The sequence below is a fragment of the Lichenostomus cassidix genome, chromosome 15 (genome assembly GCF_008360975.1).
Source record: "Lichenostomus cassidix isolate B80296 chromosome 15, HeHo_3.0, whole genome shotgun sequence".
NCBI classification, from domain to species: domain Eukaryota; kingdom Metazoa; phylum Chordata; class Aves; order Passeriformes; family Meliphagidae; genus Lichenostomus; species Lichenostomus cassidix.
The window spans coordinates 10802441-10820767 of record NC_139496.1 but is presented as its reverse complement, the minus strand read 5'-3'; the positions used below and the strand labels follow the sequence as shown (position 1 = coordinate 10820767).

Sequence of the window (18327 nt, the reverse complement as noted above, 5' to 3'; positions counted from 1 at the left end):
GAGGTCACGGCTGTCCCAGGCTGGCAGGCCGAGAGCCCGGGCGGGCAGAGGGAAGTTGTTCCCATCCCTCGGCAACCTCAGGGGCTCGGCGGGGACCTCAGGGGACAGCAGGAGGTGACGCCGGTGTGGGGGAGAGGATTTTAGTCCGCATTTTGGGTGAGGTCCTGTCCTGCCGTGGCAGCGGCAGCTCCTTGGGGCAGTCGGTGCCAGCCGGGGAATCACCCTCGGCGGGTTTATTCCTCCTCTCGGCGGGTTTATTCCTCCTCTCGGCGGGTTTATTCCTCCTCTCGGCGGGTTTATTCCTCCTCTCGGTGGCTTTCTCCCTCCATCCCGGATATTTGGGAGAACTCCGAGCTGCGGAGCTCGGCCAGACCGAGCGCATCAGGGCACGGGGGGCTTTTCCTCCCTGACCCCTCTCCTTTTTTATTTTTTCCGCCATCCTTGCTGGTGCTTTTCCTACAGGCCTGGCTTTGCCGGGAGCCTGGGGAGCTCAGCCTGGGGAGCTCAGGGTGTGGGGGATGCTGCCCGAGCAGGCTGGGCTGCCCGCTGGGAACACTCACCTTGGCACCTCCAGCTCCAGCACCAGCTCCTCGCTCTTCCTCAGCTGTTGCTCTTTCTTTTCTCGCTCCCTGCTTCTCCTCCTCTCTTTTTCTGTTGGAGGAAAACAAGCTTTAGCTTTTTTTTTTTTCTTTCTCTCTGTATATTTTTTTTCCTTTTCTTTTTATTTTTCTTTTTTTTTTTTTTTTAATTTTTAAAAAATTTTATTTTGGGGTGAAATCTCCCTGCTGCGACAACGAGAGCATCCCAAAATTCCTCCAGACTGAGGCAGAGATGGAGCACAGGGCAGCACCAGCGGCATCTCTGCAGCCACTGGCTGCACTTGCAGGGATCTGGAGGATTTTTGATTTTTTTTTTTCCCTTGTCAATCTCATTTGGCAAATAATCGCCTGGATTTACTCCTTTTTTTTTTTTTTAACTTTTTTTCTCTCTCTTATTTTTCTTTATTTAATCAGCCCAAATAATTGGTTGCCGAAGCCCACTTGAATCCGGGCAAATAACCAGGTTATCATTTGCTATATATAGCCCAGCGGATTTGCTTCCAGAGGCGCCTGAGCAGTCATTGGACAAGTTTCCTGCTCGCCCCACCAGCATTATTTGTTTATAAAAATAAATTAAGATGAATAATGCCAATCCCGTTGGATTCATTTCACTTCTGGTGAAGCAGCTCTGCTCCTGCTTTTTCCCCCTTTTCTATTCCCAGCATAAGTGGGTTTTCCTGAGGTTTCCAGCGGCTCCACGCCTGTTGGGTGATAAACACTCATCTATGATAAAAACTCTCTCACACCAGCATATATCAGTCTGCCTTGTGGAGATATATCTCTATATATTTATATGAATATACATTCATCACGTAGAGGTCACGCTGCATTTTGCATTTCTCTGAATGGATTTCTTTATGGGAAAAAAAAAAAAAAAAAAAAAAGCAGGAATCTCCCTGCTAGAGCTTTAAAAAGAGGAGAATAATACAAATTAACCTTCCATTACTGCCGCAGTCAACCATGACAGAATAGGCCAGTTGCGTGGCTGGTGACGTCTCCGTGTCCTATAGGAGCAAAGCTCGTGAGATAGCAGCTATCGCCTTGAACTCTCTTTATTTTATCCGACTATGGCTGCTAATAAACAGTAATATTTAATTTGTCCGAGACCACAAACCGGCTCCTGGCTGCAAGGTTCCTCTCCTTGCCATTCCAGTCCTGGGCAGCCTGGATTTGCCGTCCTTTTTTTTTTTTTTTGGGTTTTTTTGTGCTTTCCCTCCTTATCCACTCCTCCCCCCTCCTCCAACCTGCAGACGGAAATAAATTCGATTTATTTGCATCGTTTTCAACTTGTCTTCAAGGTGTTTGAGAGCTAGTTTGGCACTGGAGAGGTGAGTCCTTTTCTAGGCAGCGGCCGCGCCTCGGGTTCGCTCTTCCCAACTTCAGCGATTTTTAACTTTTCCCTTTCTTTCCGCCGAGGGGGAGGGAAGCTCGAGAGAAATCTTTCTCCTCGTCGCTTTTGCTTCTTTTGAAGGAGAAAACAAAAAAATAAATAAATAAACAACCTCTTTTCTTTCCGGGGATGCTCTCGGCACACGTGGGGCCGGCCGCGCTCTCCGCCTGCTTCCGCGGCTGCTCTATTCCCTTTTTCCCACTTTTCCCCCTCGGATTTGCACCTCTCGGAGCTCAGCCCGGGCCGGGGGAAGAGCTCTGCGGAGTCCCCGCTGCCCTCTCGCCCCAGGCCGGGGCTGATCCCTCTCCTTTCCCGCGGGGGAACGAGAGCCCGCTCGTTTATTTGTGTTTGGAAACGCTCCACGGGCTCCTTTCCCCGCGAAAAATAATGAAATATGGGACAAGCTCGGCTCTGTTTGTTTAAGTAGCGTTCTCTGGCTTATTCTCGGCGGCTACAAGTGCAGTTATTTTGTTATTCGGATTTGCAAGCGTTTGCTGGTGGCTGTTTCTCCTCCAGTAGCTGGTGGGACTGGCGCGCACATGGGGAGGGTTTGGGAGATGCCAAACTGCAGCCACACGCTCATCCCCCCTCCCCGAGAGCCCCCAGACTTTTCCCTTCCTCACCTCGAATTTTTCGGAGGGCTCCGGTGGTATCGCGCCCTGCGAGAGCTGGGAGAGAGGGTGGATTTGTTGAAAACTTCCTCGAAACGCCAAAAAAAAAAAAAATTGACTCAGAGGGAGAAAATAGTGAAGTTTTTTTGGTTTTTTTTTTTTTTTTTTGGATGGGTGGGGGGGACAGAGCAGAGGGTGGGGGCAGCAGGAGGAGAAGGAGGAGGAGGAGGAGGAGGGTGGGCAGAGCAGATCTGAACCATGCCATTTATTCCGAGTCTTATCAAAAATCCGCCGCGCCAATCTGGTTCTCTTCAGCCTGCAGAATGCGACAGGGAGGCTGTTTACCCTGCGCTGACCTATTCAACTTTACCCTCCCAATAATACATTAAAAAAAAAAAAAAAAAAAAAAAAAAAGAGATAAAAAGAAGGGAGCGAAGGAAGATGCAGATAAACCCCCCCGAGCCCCTCTCCTCGCTGACGGCTTGATTATTTGAGCTCCGGGGCGCTGCGGGCCTCGGCCGGGGCAGAGCGGCCAGGGGTGAGGAAGAGGATGGCAGAGGGCAGGGGAAGGAGCTGGATGAAGCCACAAGCGGGGACGAGGGGACAGCCCCGCGCACACTGCCCAGAGCCACCTCCGCTGGGTTTCTGTCCCGCTCGGCAGCTGTTTTGGGGGGTTTATGGAGGTTTATACCCATTAGGAAAGTGTATTTTGGGGGAACACCCCCCACCCCCCAATAGCAGGCCGCTGGGAGCACCAGCGAATTTGGAGCTGGGTTTAAATCCACACTGCGAGGGCGGGAGGGGGAACTGAACTGGGGGTGGCGAGAGGTTAGAGGAGCCAGCGATTTATTTTTGGGGTTGTGGGGGGGGCAGGATATTCCCAGCCGCTGAATTTTCTCTTTGGTTGGGAGAGATGGATGGAGGAGGGAGGGAGGGAGGGAGGGAGGGAAGGAGGGAGGGAGCGGGGAAGGAGGTAAAGGAGAGGGGGGGAGGGTTGCTGGGGAGTTTGATGATTGTCTTTGTGCCTTGTTCTTGTTTGCCGGCCAGAAAAATAGGCTGGAAAAGGAGGTTCGGGGGGGAGGGGGCGGGAGGGAGGGCTGTGGGAGAGAGAGAGAGAGAGAGAGGAGAGGAGAGGGAGTCTCTCCGGAGCAGATCCCAGCTGGTTGGGCAGTGGGTCCGGCACTTGGCGAACGGAGCTGGACGAGCCCACGTCACCTCCGCGCTGCGCTCTGCTCCTCCGCGCCCCGCGCCCAGCCCCGCGCAGCCACGGCAGCAGCGCCGCGAACCTGCCGGAGGAGCTGGGCTCACCAGCCGGCAGAAACTTTTTATTCATTCCTCCTTCTTCTTCTTTTTTTTTTTTTTTTTTTTCTTTTCTTTCCCAAGAGGGTGCTGTTTTCTTTTTCCGCTCCTTCGCCCTCACCCCCTCTTTTATTTTTTAAATTTTTTTTTTAAATGACTATTTTTAATTTTTGAAATTATTTTTAGGTGGGCAGCGGCAGGAGCGGGCTGGGGAGAGCTGGAGGCTGAGAGAAGGGTGGGGGCGGGGGCTTTATCTTGGTCTCAGGATCCTTTCTAGCGCGTCTGACAACCTGGAAGTGTTTGGAGAGAGCAGGAGAGAGAGAGAGAGAGGCAGAGAGAGAGAAGCAGCCTTGCATTGGATAGATTTTTTTTCCTTCCAGGCTGGGTTTTCACATGCTGCTCGGCAAATAAATAAATAAAAAGGAAACATGCACACGAGAAGCCTGATCCCATTGTAATTTCCATTGCAAACGGGGGAAAATAAAGAACCCACACATTATATATGTGGAGATGCATTGATTGCATGGAATTCAACGAGCAAGGTAACAGCTCTTCCATTGCCATGTCTGTCCGTCGGGGTCTGTCCTGGGTGTGGGAGCGGCGGCGAGGGAGAGCGCCTGGCCGGGGGGCTCCGGGAGCCGCAAATCGCCTCTGCCGAGGGGCTGCGAGGCCTCGGGAGCTGCGGGGAAATTCTCCCTCGGCGCTCCGCGGGGCTGGGGGGGCGCCGGGGCGAAGCCGGAACAAAAGCAGAGGGTGGTGGTTTTATTATTATTATTTTTTTTTGTATTCCCCCCTCCACCCTCCTTGTGTTTTTTTCCTCCCGCAAAGCCCACTTGGCGCTACTTTAGCAAAGCGAGATGTATTTTTCAGCCAGCCACCGCGGCCTGGTTCTGTCAAGCTCCATTTCTTCTCAGAAGCTCTTTTAAGGGGAAAAAAAAAAGAAAAGAAATTAGAAGTCGCGGATGGCCAATTGCTCTCTGTTGTGGGGTTATTTTTTGTCGTCACGCCCTGTCTTTTTTAAAAATTATTATTATTTTTATATCTGCTTAATTATGTCTGGGCGCGGAGAGCATCGGGGAGGTTTGGCTGGGCTGGGCTGCGCTGCCATGGCTGAGTCCCTCTTTGTTTTAATAAACACGCTTCAGGGCTTTTTTATTATTATTTTCCCTCCTCCTACCCCCTAACTTCACCAGCTCCGGGGGAATGGCAGCTCCGAGCTGCAGGGAAATCGATTAAAAAATGCAGAAGCGGCGCTTCCCAAGGAAAAAAAAAAAAAAAACCCAAACAAACAAGACACCACAACAGTCCAGGGGAAAAAAAAAAAAAAAAAGCGGAGGAGGAGGAGGAGGGGAAGAGAAAAGCCTTAAATGGTCCCTGAGCTGCGGCTCTGCCCCCGCGGGCTGGGCCCGGGCCGAGGCAGTGCTCCCGCAGCGCCCCGCGCACTTTCCGCGCTCGCAGCGCTCCGCTCGGCCCTGGGCTGGCTGGTGCGCGGTGGGAACAGAGCCTTGGGGAAGGGAGGGCAGGAGGGAGGGAGCGGCCAGGGGCAGCGGCTGCAGCTCCGGAGGTGCCGACCTGCAGTCCCTTCGCTTTTAAATTCTGTATTCCGACATGTATCTCTTACCCACCGCTAGCGGGGATGAGCATTTTCTACCCCCCTTCTCTTCCACTCCTAATTTTCCTCCTCATTTAAGAGAGAATTCCTTTTTTTTCTCTCTCTCCGCTCGATTTTTAACAGCTTTCGAGTATCGGTGCAGGGCGAAGAGCTCATTGAAAAACATTCTCGTGTGTTTAAACCCAATATTGCCTCCATATGGTTGGCCTTTCAAAACGGAATCCCCTTCTTTGAAAAACGCGAGACGTATTTGTTTTTAAAGCTCCTGAAACTCTGAACTCCTTAAAAACAATAAAAAGCTAACAGATAATTCAATCACTTTTATCTTTTTTTTTTTGTTGGGTTTTTTTCTGGGGTTTTTTTTCGGTTTTTTTGTGCTGCTATGAAACTTTTACCATTCCTGATAGAGCCTTTAAAGCTAACTCAAAATACAGCTTTTAAAACTCGCTGCGGTTACTCGCATCACATATAAACCTTGTATTTTTTTTTCAGCTCGTTTTCTCTGCCGGTGCAGTTTTATCCTAAATGTTATGGCTTAGCTCACTCCAGCCCCAATCGCACTCCCCGTTCACCACTCCCAGTCCTCGTTCCCTTGCACGGGGTTTGTCCGATTGATTTATTTGCACTTTTATATTTTCATTTTCTCCTCCATCCTTCGCTTTCCTTGTAACTGCCCGGGGTACGGGAAGAAAAGGCTTTTAGTTTGGTTTTTTTTTTTTAAATAAGAGGGGCAAGAAGTTGAATTTTCCTCGGGACTCGGGTGCTGGAAGCGGCCTCGTGTGCCAGCGGTGTTTTGCTGCTCGGAGCTGGAGCGGGGCGAAAGCTTCCCAGCGAGCCAAGAGGGGACTTTAAACGCCCTGGGCCGCAGGGAACCCGCAGGAATCGGGGGTGGCCAAGCCTCGGGGGACTCTCAGGAGCCCCCAGCTCGAAGCCCCAGCCCTGCAGAGCCATTTGTGCCACGAGCCGGTCGTTCCGCAGCCCCTGCGCTGCCAGGCAGCCCCACACCGCCGCTGTTTACCTCCTGCAAAAGATGCATTCAATAATACCGCCTCCCCCTTCCCCTCCCTCCCCACCCCCCCGAGCCCCCCCCAAATCCTATCATCCCTTGCGGGCTGCGATAATAAATAAAAGTCTTTATTTCTCCCTCTCCCAAAGTCGCAGGGCCTCGCTCCCTGCCCGGGCGGCTGGAAGTGAGTGGCGGGATGGGTCTGGGCAGCTCTGCCCGCCGCTCCGAGCGGCACCCCCCGAGAAATAGCCATGTTTGATTAAAGGCCAGCACTGACTCGCGCGTCTCTTATCTGTGCTCTCTCCCGATGTGTGCCTGCAGTGGGGGACTCGGCGAAGGAAGCTCGTAACATGGCGGATAGCGAGGAAGGCTTCGGGCTCCCCAGCACGCCGGCGGATTCCGAGGCCAAGGAGCTGCAGGCTGAAGCCAAGCAGGACAGCCAGCTGGGGGCCACCAGCAAGTCACCCACCTCGCCCCAAGCAGCCTTCACGCAGCAGGTAAGCACGGCGCTGCTCGCCTTCGACGCCGCCACTGCTGGATTTGGTTGTTATTTCCCCCTTTTCCCTGGGTTTTCCCCCACGCCGGCCGGGCGGTTGGGTTATTTGAGGCCCCACGCGAGTGCAAAGCCTCAGCTGGCCGTGGGCCTCGTCCTGCCGGGGTGTTGTTTGAGGTTGTGCTCAAGCCTGGAGCCCGCGGGGATGCGGCCGCGGGGATTTTGGGGGTGCGGAGGGACAGGCAGGGAGTAACACCCGAAATGTCAGCGAGGGGATCCCGCCCTACGGGGACACCCACGAGTGTCCACACCTGAGCCTACAGATTCACGGGGGAACACCCAGAGTGGAGATTTCTTCTGGGTGTATTTGTGTAAGATAGAAATGTATATATTTTATGTATATATACACATTTATAGGCGCCCCTTGTGCAGCCAGGCGGGCACAGCTACACCCCACACCCCCAGCGAGGGCAGCCAGTGGCTGCTGTCACGCGTGGGCACCCCATAGTGCCCCTCATCCCCTCCCTCGGCCTCCATCCCCCTTGTGCCGGACACGCGTGGGTTCCCAGGCGGGCTCTGGGCGCTCCGAGCAGAGCAGGGCCAGGCCATCCCTCGGCTCCTTCCCGCGGCTCGGGCAGCCCTGGAAGTGCAGTGGGAGAAATGCGGGCAGAGGGGATTTTCCACCGTGACCCACTCTCCTTCTGCTGTTGTGGGGTGTCCCCGCAGAGCCCCACTTGTCCCCGGCAGGTATCCCCCGAGGGAACCCCCGTGCCCGTGGGGTGCGGGCAGGAGGCTCGGCTGGCCGGGTGGGCACCGGGGTGGGCACCGGGATGGGCACTGGAATGGCACCGGGGGCTCGGGGCCAGAGACCCCCGAAGCGCTTCGGCAGCGATTTTATAGAGGGGAAGAAGTGCTCGGTTTGGCTGAGGTGTCCCTTGTGTTGTCCCCACGGTGGCATCGAGCCCAACGGCGGGGCTGGCAGCGCTTGGCTGGGAAAGAGAAAAGAAGAGGGCGAGGGGCGCAGGGTGTCACCCCACGCCGCTCCAGCCCGCAGAGCTCGGCTGAGGGGTGTAAATCACCCGTGGGAGGGTGTAAATCTCCTCCGGCTGGCCCTGGAGCAGCCGGGCCGGAGCGCGGGGGGATTTCTTCGGGAGGATGCAGTCGGAGCTGGCTCCGGGAGCTCCCTGCCATCGCCTCCCGCCCCGCCAGCCCCGCGGCCAGCCGGACCCTGCTGCAGGCCACCCTGAGCAGCATCACCGCGCTCCGGCCGGGAATCCTCCTCCGGCCGGCTCTGAGGCAGGGTTTTCCCGGGAATGCCTCGCACAGCGCGGCCTTTTCCCTGCCAGCTGCCCGGCGGGGCCGTGCGGGGCTGTCCCCGCTCCTCCCGGGACTGTCCCCGCTCTGCTCAAGGCTGTCCCCGCTCCTCCCGGGACTGTCCCCACAATTCTCGAGGCTGTCCCCGCTCCTGCCGGGGCTGACGCTCTGTGCCTCCCCCCTCCGCAGGGCATGGAGGGCATCAAGGTGTTTTTGCACGAACGCGAGCTGTGGCTGAAGTTCCACGAGGTGGGCACGGAGATGATCATAACAAAGGCCGGCAGGTAAGAGCAGCAGGTCCGCGGTGTCCTTCGCGTGTGCAGGGACTGGGGACACCCACGGCGGGCTGGGGGCAGTGCCACCTCCCATGTCCGAGCCCCTCGGTGTGTGTGACACAGCCCGGCCTGCCCGGAGAGACGCGGGAGAAATTGTTTCTTCTGGCTCCTTTCTTAACCAGAACAGTTGGATCATTAATTCCAACTTCAGGCCTTTTTGGAAACTTTCCAGGCGAACGCGAGTTGCAACCACTTGGCCAAAAAGCAAACTTTGTTTAGTGCAGCTCGTGGGCCACTATTATTATTATTATTATTATTATCATTATTATTATTATTATTTATTATTATTTATTATTATTATTTAAAGAGCAGCTCGGCTCTTCTGCTTTTTTACCCCCCAAGGTTTTATGCCGTTTTACAGAGTTTTTAATTTCTTTTTGCTCACAGCGAGGCGACTATTCCCAGCACAGCCACTTCACCTCGTTTAAAAGTCTACGCGGTCTTAAGCTCCTGTTTATAGAGAGATAACAAAGCTGTTTAGATGCAGAGATAGATGCGTCCGCAAATCACTATCATGTGGATTTGTATTTCTGCGCGCGTGTTTATCTGCGTGGGAGTGCGGAAAAATATACAGCCTTGCAAATCCCACTTTATTGGGGTTCTAATCGATTCCATGACCGGCTCAGTAAACCTGATCCGCAGATATTTATATGGGGACGCGGCTGTAGTTGAGGGGATTGAACATTATCCTGGATATTAATGCGGTGGAGGGTTGTTAAATTGAAGAGCGGCCAGCGAGACGCTGTAAAAGAGTCTCTCCAGTCCTATCAACAAATTCGGGGCAGCCCGAGGGAGGCTTTTTTCGGCGTGATTTTAAATTAAAATCCTTGGAGAAAAGGGGGGAAAAAACCCTCCAGGCGTGGTAGTTTGAGATTGTAGGGACACAACCAACAACGCGGAGTGAAACTTTCATTTTGCTCTGTCAGCTGGTATTTGTTGTGGTCTTCCAAATTGTGCCTGAAGAGGGAGGGGAAAAATAAATATCGAGCTGGTTGGATGAAGTCGTAGCGAATAGATCTCGCCTTCTCCTTGAACCTCAGTGCTGCTGGAAAAAAAGAAGGGTTTGGAAGGGGTTTGTGGCCAAAGGGATGGAGCGTGGGGGGGATGAAGTCGGTGTTGGGACCTCCCGAAAAAAACCTCAGTTCACAGGGGGGAAAAAAAAAAATATATCCAACTCTCGAAGGGAGACAGAAACCACCTTGCAGAAATTTCAAACAAATATCTCTGCCGTGGACAGAGATCTCATCCGGAGAGCAATAAATTGGACATTTACAGGGCAGGGGCTGGAGGGGAGATGCGGGATGGGTTTCCTTCTTTATCTCCTTCCCCGTGTTGATCGCTGGAGAAATCCTCTCTCCTGCCGCTCAGGTGTTTCCCGCGGAGCTAACAGATCCAGCTCCAGGTGCAGTTTGGTTTCTTCTCCCTGAAAACCTTAAAGTTCAACCCTCGCTGCCTTCGCTGGGCGCTTTCCTCCCCTCTTCACCTTTTTCCCACCCGAACTAAAGCCCAGCCAGGTGCCCCACGGCAGCGATAAGATCCCGAGGCTCGGAGAAGAACTCGGTATTTTTAGAGGTGTGGGGAATTTTTTTTTCCCTTTTTTTTTTGGTTTATGCGTGTTTTAAGTCCAGGGCTCCATTTTCATCTGCCTTTATTTTTAAATATTTGGAAAGCTCGAACTAAAATAACAGCAGTTGCTTGAAGTCCTCGCCTCGCAGTCATGGAAAATATTTCGAAAAGCCCCTCCTGCCTTTTGTGTGTCGGAGGGTTTCCAAGGATTTGGCAGGTGTGTTTGCTGCTGTCTCGGGGTGATCGCAAGGCTGGTCACGGATTTTCTCTCCCACCTGAGTGTGCAGAGGAGTTTTTTCCTCCATATCTGTCCCCAGAACCGTTGATAGACATCAAGGTGTTCATATAAACGTATCTTAAACTGTTTAGATTTCTGTATGTGTAATATATTTGAATGTGTTTCTATAAATATATACATTTATAGAATGATATATACGTAGATGTATTTTTTAATAGAAATATCTAGATTTTAACTTCTATTTTAAAACTTTTTTTTGGCAAATGTCCTCTGCTGTTCCAGCGGTTTATGGACAGAGGGAAGTAACTCGCTTCCAAAAGTTCTCACGCTCAGATTTATTCAAGGAACGGCGATTCAAAACCTCGGTGAAACAAATAATTAGTAAAAATACGAATAGACGAGCAGGCGCGCGAGGAGGTGAATAAATAAAGCCTCCAGCCTCGAAATTCTCCTTTTGCTTTGATAAATCACCAGGTTCGCCTCGGCTGGGACTCAGCAGCACCCAAATATGTCCCACATCCCGAAGGGAGGGTGCAGCCGAGATTTTTGGGATGATCCAACAGGGAATGTGGCATTGTTAAATGATTCCCCCACCCCCCCCAAAAAAAAAAAAAAAACACCAAAAACCCAAACAAACACACAAAACCACCTTGGCAAACTTTCTTTTCTCTCCTTTTCAACTTTTTTTTTATTTATCTATTTTCCAACAGGCGAATGTTCCCCAGTTACAAAGTGAAGGTCACTGGGCTCAACCCAAAAACCAAGTACATCCTGTTGATGGATATTGTACCCGCGGATGACCACAGATACAAATTCGCGGATAATAAATGGTAGGCACGAGTGGGGGAGGGAGGAGAACCTCTGGGGAGGGAAATATCCTTCAATCGGCGGCTCGTCCTCCTTTTTCCGTGCAAAATGTTGGGCTGCGGGAGCCTCACCTGAGCGCAGCACAGTCCTTGGGAGAGAAATGCATCCAAAAAAAAAAAAAGATAAATTCTGTCGCAATTAGCGAACGAGAGCTAATCCGGTTTGACGATGAGATTATTTGCTCTTGTGGAGCCGATGGTTTAATTCTCTTAAGGAAGGGAATATCTCCGGGCAGGAAGATCTTGGAGGATTGGTACTTTGCTCCTGGCCGTTCGTTAGGGAAAAGGGGAAGGATGGGGTTAAACGGGCGAGAGCCAGCCGGGACGGGAAAGGTGCCAAGGGGATGAGGAATTCCCCGAGCGAGCCGGGCTGGAAATGCCTTTTCTCCCCAGGCACGGTGTACCTGAGTGGGAGGGGGAGAGCAGCCCACGGGAGGAACTCCAGCAAGGGATGGAGAGGGAGAGGAACCCACGGGAGACACTCTAGGAAGGGATGGACGGGGAAAGGAAAACCCGCGGGAAAGGATGGCTGGGGAGCAGGAGCCCACGGGAGGATTTGGAGGGGGAGAGGAGCCCACGGGAGACACCCCAGGAGGGGATGGACGGGGAGCAGGAGCCCACAGGAAAGGATGGATGGGGAGCAGGAGCCCACGGGAGGATTTGGAGGAGGAGAGGAGCTCGCAGTAGGGGATGGATGAGGAGCTGGGTCCCGCGGGAGGGGATGGATGGAGGGAGCAGGAGCCCACGGGAGACACCCCAGGAGGGGATGGATGGATGGATGGATGGATGGGTGTGGAACAGGACTCCGTGGGCTGTCCCCCCGCGCTCGGAGCTCAGCGCCGTGTCCCCACGCAGGTCGGTGACAGGCAAGGCCGAGCCGGCCATGCCCGGCAGGCTCTACGTGCATCCCGATTCTCCTGCCACCGGAGCGCACTGGATGCGGCAGCTCGTGTCCTTCCAGAAGCTCAAACTCACCAACAACCACCTGGATCCCTTCGGACATGTGAGTCACGAGGGCATCACGCGTGTCCAGCACCCACCTGGGGTGTCCCCCACCGCCAAGGTCCTGGCAGTGTCACCCACCCTCAAATCCGGGGTTATTTTATGGACCTCCCCAGAAATAGGAGCATAAACCTTAAATCCGGGTGGTTTGCTGAGAATTGATAACAGACCCCCCACGGCCTGGAGTTCGCGAGTGGGTGAAACTCTCCGGGTTTAATTGAGTGTTTGGCTCCCTGATTTTAATCGCACGGGGAGTCCCGGCTGGTTAAAACCCACGCGCTGCCTCCGGGAATTTGCCTATCAGGTAAAATCAATCAGGCCTAATTAGGGGAGGAAATAGGACCTAAGAGCATGCGGATCCCCCGATCAGGAGGGGAAAAAAAAAAAGAAAGAAAGGAGAAGAACAACAATTAAAGACAATTAGGAAAATTGAAGTCCCGCTAGAATTCCTTGGGTATGAAAAGATCTTTGCGAGACTCGAGGGGCCGGGAAAATTTGTGTGAATTCTGCAGCCAGGAACAGCCCTCCTTCGAAGGTCTCCAAAGATGAGAGTTCCTCTGAGCAAATATATATGTGCATGTATGAATAATATATATAATCTATAAAAAATATATATAATTGAATGAGTATGTGAATCCAGATCCCGCCAGCCCTTTCCAAGAGCGGATTTTTCTCCAGTGTGGTTTCAACACTTCAGTTTCATTTTTTTTCCAAGTTGGTTTTTTTTTTTTCTTCTCTTTTTAATGATAAATTTTGTGCTATTAAATCCTCGCCCACGTGGTCGCCAAGAAGTGAGAGGGGTTTAGGGGAGAGCAGCCAGCCGAGCTCCCAGCCCACCCCAACGCCGAGCGTCCTTTTACAAGCGCTCCTTGCACCTCCACTCGTGGGGCTGATTTCCTTTCCATAATTCTGATTTTTATTTTAATTTTCCCTCGAGCTGCTGGCAAAGGGAAAAGAGGAGCTTTCCAGGGATCAGGAACCGATGGGGAAACTTCCCCGCTCCGGCCGCTGCGGGCAGAGGGAGGGAGCAGCGCGGCCAGGGAGATCCATCCCAGCCCCGGGGTGCTTTTTGGGAAAAAGGGGGGATCCGGTCCGGGGGGACGAGGCCAGGCAGCCCCGCTGGGAACAGGCGGCTCCGGGGAAAAAGTCCCTCTAAACAAACCCAAGACGCTGAGGGGACAATAAGGGACTTCAGAGGAGGAGCTGCGCCAGGAGCCTCTCAATTAGAGTCGCTGTAATGAAATTAAAAACCATTAGATCGTTCACCGTTGATGTCTACGACTTTCCTGGATGTCAAAGCAATTTGCTTAAACCCCCGGGACGGGGGAGGCGGCGGCGGGACGCGCTGCGTCTCGCTGTCGCCAGGGTCCGGCAGTCATTATCGGCACCGAGGGCCCCCCGCCGCCGCCGCCGCCCCCCATCTCCCCCCGAGATTAACCCGGGACCGAGCAGGGAGCGCTTTTTATCTGCAGCGCGGCATCCCCTGCCGCCTCCGGCACCCTGCTCTGCTGCCCATCCTCGGCGGGGGATGGCCCTAAAGCCCTAAAGCCCTCCAGCTCTCTTCCCTCGCTCTTTACCCCCCTGGGATGGGGGAAATGGTGATGCCAGGGCCCAAAAGTTTCCCCCAACGCGTGCTGGGGGAGCAGCTCGTGCTGCTGGGGGTTTGTGCGGGAAGGGCTGGGCTGGGCTGGGGGTGGCAGGTAAGGAGATATTCATCTCCCGGCCCTGGTGGGGTCCGTGGTGGGGGAATTCTGGAGATCTGTGAAGATTTTGGGGAAGGGGATGCGAGTTCCTGTTGTTCACTGTCCTTCTCCCCCGCGGGGCAGAGGGGCAATGCACCTCGCTGTGCCATCTCCATTCCCACGGCATGTCCTCTCCCTCTCCCCTGCGCAGATCATCCTGAACTCCATGCACAAGTACCAGCCCCGGCTGCACATCGTGAAAGCGGACGAGAACAACGGCTTCGGCTCCAAGAACACGGCCTTCTGCACGCACGTCTTCCCCGAGACAGCCTTCATCGCCGTCACCTCCTACCAGAACCACAAGGTGAGCGGCTGGCCCGGCCCGGCCATCCCCCGGCACACCGCAGCCCGCTGCTTCCCTCTGCCCTCTGCTGCTCTTCCTCAGGGCCTCAGCTCCCCTTCCTGCCTCCCTTCTTCCTCCAGCCCTTCTTTTTCTTCCCCCTTTTCCTTTTCCCCATCTCCTTCTCCTTTCTTACCTCCTCCTTTTTCTTTCCCCCTCTTTTTCTTCTCCTGTCCCCCTTTTTCTTTCTTTCCTTCTCCTTTCTCTTCCCCTTTCTTTTTCCTATCCTTGTCCCCTTCTTTTTCTTCTCCTTGTCCCCTTCTTTTTCTTCTCCTTGTCCCCTTCTTTTTCTCTCCTTCTTTCTCCTGTCCTCGCCCCCCTCTTTTTCTTCTCCTTCCCCCCCTTGCCCTTTCATCTCTTTCCCCCTCCCGGTCCTTTTCCTTTCCTCCCTTCTCCCTTCCCTCTCCTCCCATCCCATCCCATCCCCTCTGTTATTCCTGGCCGCACAAAGCATCCAAACCCAGGGCCGGGGCGAGCCGGGGAGGGCAATGAGCTCACCAGGATGCTTTGCTCACACGGAGACGACCCAGCGAGGAGGAAGTTGGCTTTATCTCCCCTCTCCGCACGGGTCAAAGGCTCCGAATCGGGAGGAGGGAGCGGGCAGCTCCCCTCGGCGGCCGGGCGCTGATAACCCACGGGGGGCTGCGGGCTGGGCAGCCGGGGGGCCCGGCGGGGAAAAGGGGGATCTGCTCCTGGGATCAGGCGGGGAAAGGGGGATCTGCTCCCGGGATCAGGCGGGGAAAGGGGGGATCTGCTCCCGGGATCAGGCGGGGAAAGGGAGGATCTGCTCCCGGGATCAGGCGGGGAAAGGGAGGATCTGCTCCCGGGATCAGGCGGGGAAAGGGGGGATCTGCTCCCGGGATCAGGCGGGGAAAGGGAGGATCTGCTCCCGGGATCAGGCGGACAAAGCACCGAAAGAACGGGATGGGTTTGTGTTCTGTTGGAATAGAAAAGGGAAGCACGAAAAGAAGGGGAGAGGTTTGTGCTGGAATGGAAAAGGGTTGGGTGGAAGAAGGGCTTTCTTGGGGTTGCTCCACTGCTCCATCTCCTTCCCTGCTCAGTTTTGGGCTTCCTCAGCTAGTGAGGAAGGCAGAGGGCTGAGGGCAGGGTGGTTCTCCACATAGGAGTTAGGGATGTCTTTCACCAACTGTCCCTTGTCACCTTCTCTAGGGCACAGCCCTGTGAAAACTCCATTTTTTCAGCAAAAAGGCAAATTCCTCTCTTAATCCTCTCTTAATCACTCTTACTATAAACTTGTGCTTACGGCAGGTAGGATGGCTCCTTTGTAAAATATAATAATTGTTTCTCAAACAGAGAAAAGTCATTTAGCACCCCAAAGAAATCCTGGATGATTTCCTGGAAATGCAACTTCGTAAACTTGCGTGAAAAAATTGTGTTTCCTCCATCCATCAGCTGACCAGAAAGATGCAGAGAGCAGAGCTGGGCTGGAGAAGAAGGAGTGTTCCAGCAGAACTAGGGAGAAAGGAAAATACTTCCCTGCCCTTTAAAATAGGAGCTGTTGGCACGGCCGGGACAAGCAAACCGAATCCAAATTGAGTCCTGGCCAAATTATGCCTTAAATTATAACTCCGCAGTGGATGCTATAAAATCGAGTTTAACTTCTGCTTGATGGATTTGGAGAAAGAATATAATATTAATAGAAGTGGGAGTTCATAAAACAGGACAGGCTGCCTGCTTGAAAGGCATTTCCCGAGGAGAAAACAGCCCTGAATGGAGCTGCTCCCCTTTGAAGGAAAATCGGGCTGTTTTATAGGAACAGAAATGATCAGGCGAATAAAACCGAAGCAAAGCAGGAACATGTAAAGTACAGTAGTTTGGGAAAACTGCCATGCTAGGAGGAGCAGGGATATTTGATTGTAAATCAGCAACATCTGCGTGATAAGGAATGACATCTGGGTATCTGCCGCTGGCCAAACAGAGGCACTGACAGAGGCAGGAATCCCCCCAGACACACATCCCCTCCCAGCCCGGCACTCTTGCACCCACCACGACACATTTCACACACCCCACACACGTTTTACAGACCCTGACATCCCTCTCTCCTGCTCTCCACGCACATTCCTGCCCGTGCTGCTCGGAATCGGGGTGGCAGAGAAGGAAGAGTGGCTGTAGCCCCAAGATAAAAACCCGACTGGGGGAGAGAGAGCCGTGAAAATAGAGCAGGGGATGATCTTCCCTAAATGGCATCTCCCTGCGGGGAAGGGAATCCAATCTGTAGCTTGCCCCGGTGCAGATGGGGAATGATATTGGGGTTTATGCAGGTGATGGGGAGAAATATCCTCCAGCTGAGCTGTGGGACAAGTGAGGTCTTTGCCACCAGTTCAGCTTTCACGGATGAGATGTTGCCTGGAAAACCAGATTTTTAGGCTGTGTTTCCCCCTGCCATAAAGGGTGGCAGCCCCCCTGATCTGTGGGGCATCCCCAGGTCCTGCTGTCAGTGCCCTGCTTATTTTTTTCCCCATTTTTCTCTCTCACCTCCACCCCTCACCTGTAGCTCATCCCTCATGCAAACTTTCCCATCCACCCCATCTAGATTTCACACCTAGTTTTTTACACCCACCCACCCACAAATTCACCCCTGCATGTGTTTTAGGTTTCAAGAGCTCTGCTAGAGCTGAATTCTCTTACAGAATTAATTGTGTGACTTACCCCCAAACGCATTTGAGCTTATAGAAATACCTGCCTGATTCCAGATAGGTCAGCTCATTTCAAGAGCACAGCTGCAATCCCAACGCAGGCCTTGTGCTTATTTCCCCTGACATTTCAGACAGCCTGAAAAGATATTTAAGCACCCTGGGATCTCCCTCTCCTCAGCCTTACTCCCCAAAAAGAGGCTTAAGCTGTGCAGAGAGTTTTGGTGAAGTTTTCAGGGTGGTTGTCAGCAGCTCCTCCCCCCCGCTCTGCTACCCTTAAAAATACCCCAGAAATATCGAGGTGTTAAAAAAGGTCACATGCACACTTCATTTCCTTGCCCTTTTTGTACACAATGGGTGCTTGCAATCAGGTTGATTCCCAAATATTAACTTCCCCTGCAGTTAAGCACCGTTTTGCTGCAGCTTAAATCATGGTGTTGCTGGCTCGTATTTATTAGGTACGAGCTTCTCTGCTTAGGACCAGGAAATGAACCCTAATAGACAGAAATAATTAAGGTTCTGCCCTCACGAGGGTTCTTTCAAAAGCAAGAATTCCCAACAATTATTCTCATTAATTTTTACAACCTTACTTTCCCCCTTAGCTGGACTTGGGCTTTATATTGGTTCCCCCCCTCAGGATATCCGGTTTTATGCTGATTTTTTTTTTTCCCCCACCCTAAGTTATTTAACATTCTTGGGAGCCAAAATTCTTTTCAGGAAATGTTAGCTCCAGCTGGGATGTTCCAGGCACCCAGAAATGCTGTGTGCACCAGGGCAGAGCAGAGGAGCTGAAGGCTGGGTTCACCCCTAGATATCTGCTGGGATTTCTGAATATAGGAGCTCAGAAAAACCCTAAAAAGATCCCTAAATTCATGCTGGTGAGTTGGCTGAGTCATCTGGAGCTCCATCCTGGGGAATTCTGGAGACATTCCCTCTGAACATGTTCTTCTTGTCGCTGTGTTTGGGGGAATTGAGCTGGGCAGCTCCCTGGCTTGGGGTGTTTTCTCCTCAGAGCTCCATTCTCCCTTTCTTTGGCTGCAGGTGGCCAACTCCACCACTTCAGCAGAGGCCACCAGTGTGGTGGCCTGGCTGGCATCTCACAGAGTTCCTCTGTCCAGTCCCTCCTCAGTCTTCCCAGCTCTCTGGCTCTCCTTACTGAGGGCAGACTCTTCTCCCCCAAGACAGGCTCCCTGGGGTTCAGCAAGGTGACACCACGGAGCTCCTCTTTGTCACCACCCCTGGTGGCTTCTGTGCAGCCCT

The 18327-nt window shown here is 53.1% G+C and overlaps 1 protein-coding gene and 1 long non-coding RNA gene across 5 annotated transcripts in view; one reads left to right on the top strand and one right to left on the bottom strand.

Annotated features, from left to right (window-relative positions):
- TBX5 (T-box transcription factor 5) overlaps positions 1-18327 on the top strand; it is a 44152-nt gene that overhangs the window by 877 nt on the left and 24948 nt on the right. The window contains exons 1-6 of one of the 3 annotated variants that reach the window (XM_085076149.1): positions 3748-4441; positions 6839-7014; positions 8514-8608; positions 11174-11293; positions 12185-12332; positions 14225-14377. In XM_085076149.1, coding sequence (XP_084932275.1) covers positions 4402-4441; positions 6839-7014; positions 8514-8608; positions 11174-11293; positions 12185-12332; positions 14225-14377 — 732 coding nt within the window. In that variant the 5' untranslated portion in view covers positions 3748-4401. Of the gene's footprint in view, positions 1-3747; positions 4442-6838; positions 7015-8513; positions 8609-10118; positions 10443-11173; positions 11294-12184; positions 12333-14224; positions 14378-18327 lie in introns of those variants that run through there. The other 2 variants (XM_085076150.1, XM_085076151.1) reach the window with 2 other exon arrangements.
- LOC146430435 (uncharacterized) lies at positions 261-2788 on the bottom strand. 2 transcript variants are annotated; one of them, XR_014855367.1, is made up of 3 exons: positions 2613-2788; positions 1536-2061; positions 261-651 (listed from the first exon to the last, which is right to left on the bottom strand). It is a non-coding gene; the product is annotated as an uncharacterized LOC146430435 (long non-coding RNA). The 2 variants fall into 2 exon arrangements; XR_014855366.1 differs by lacking the exon at positions 1536-2061.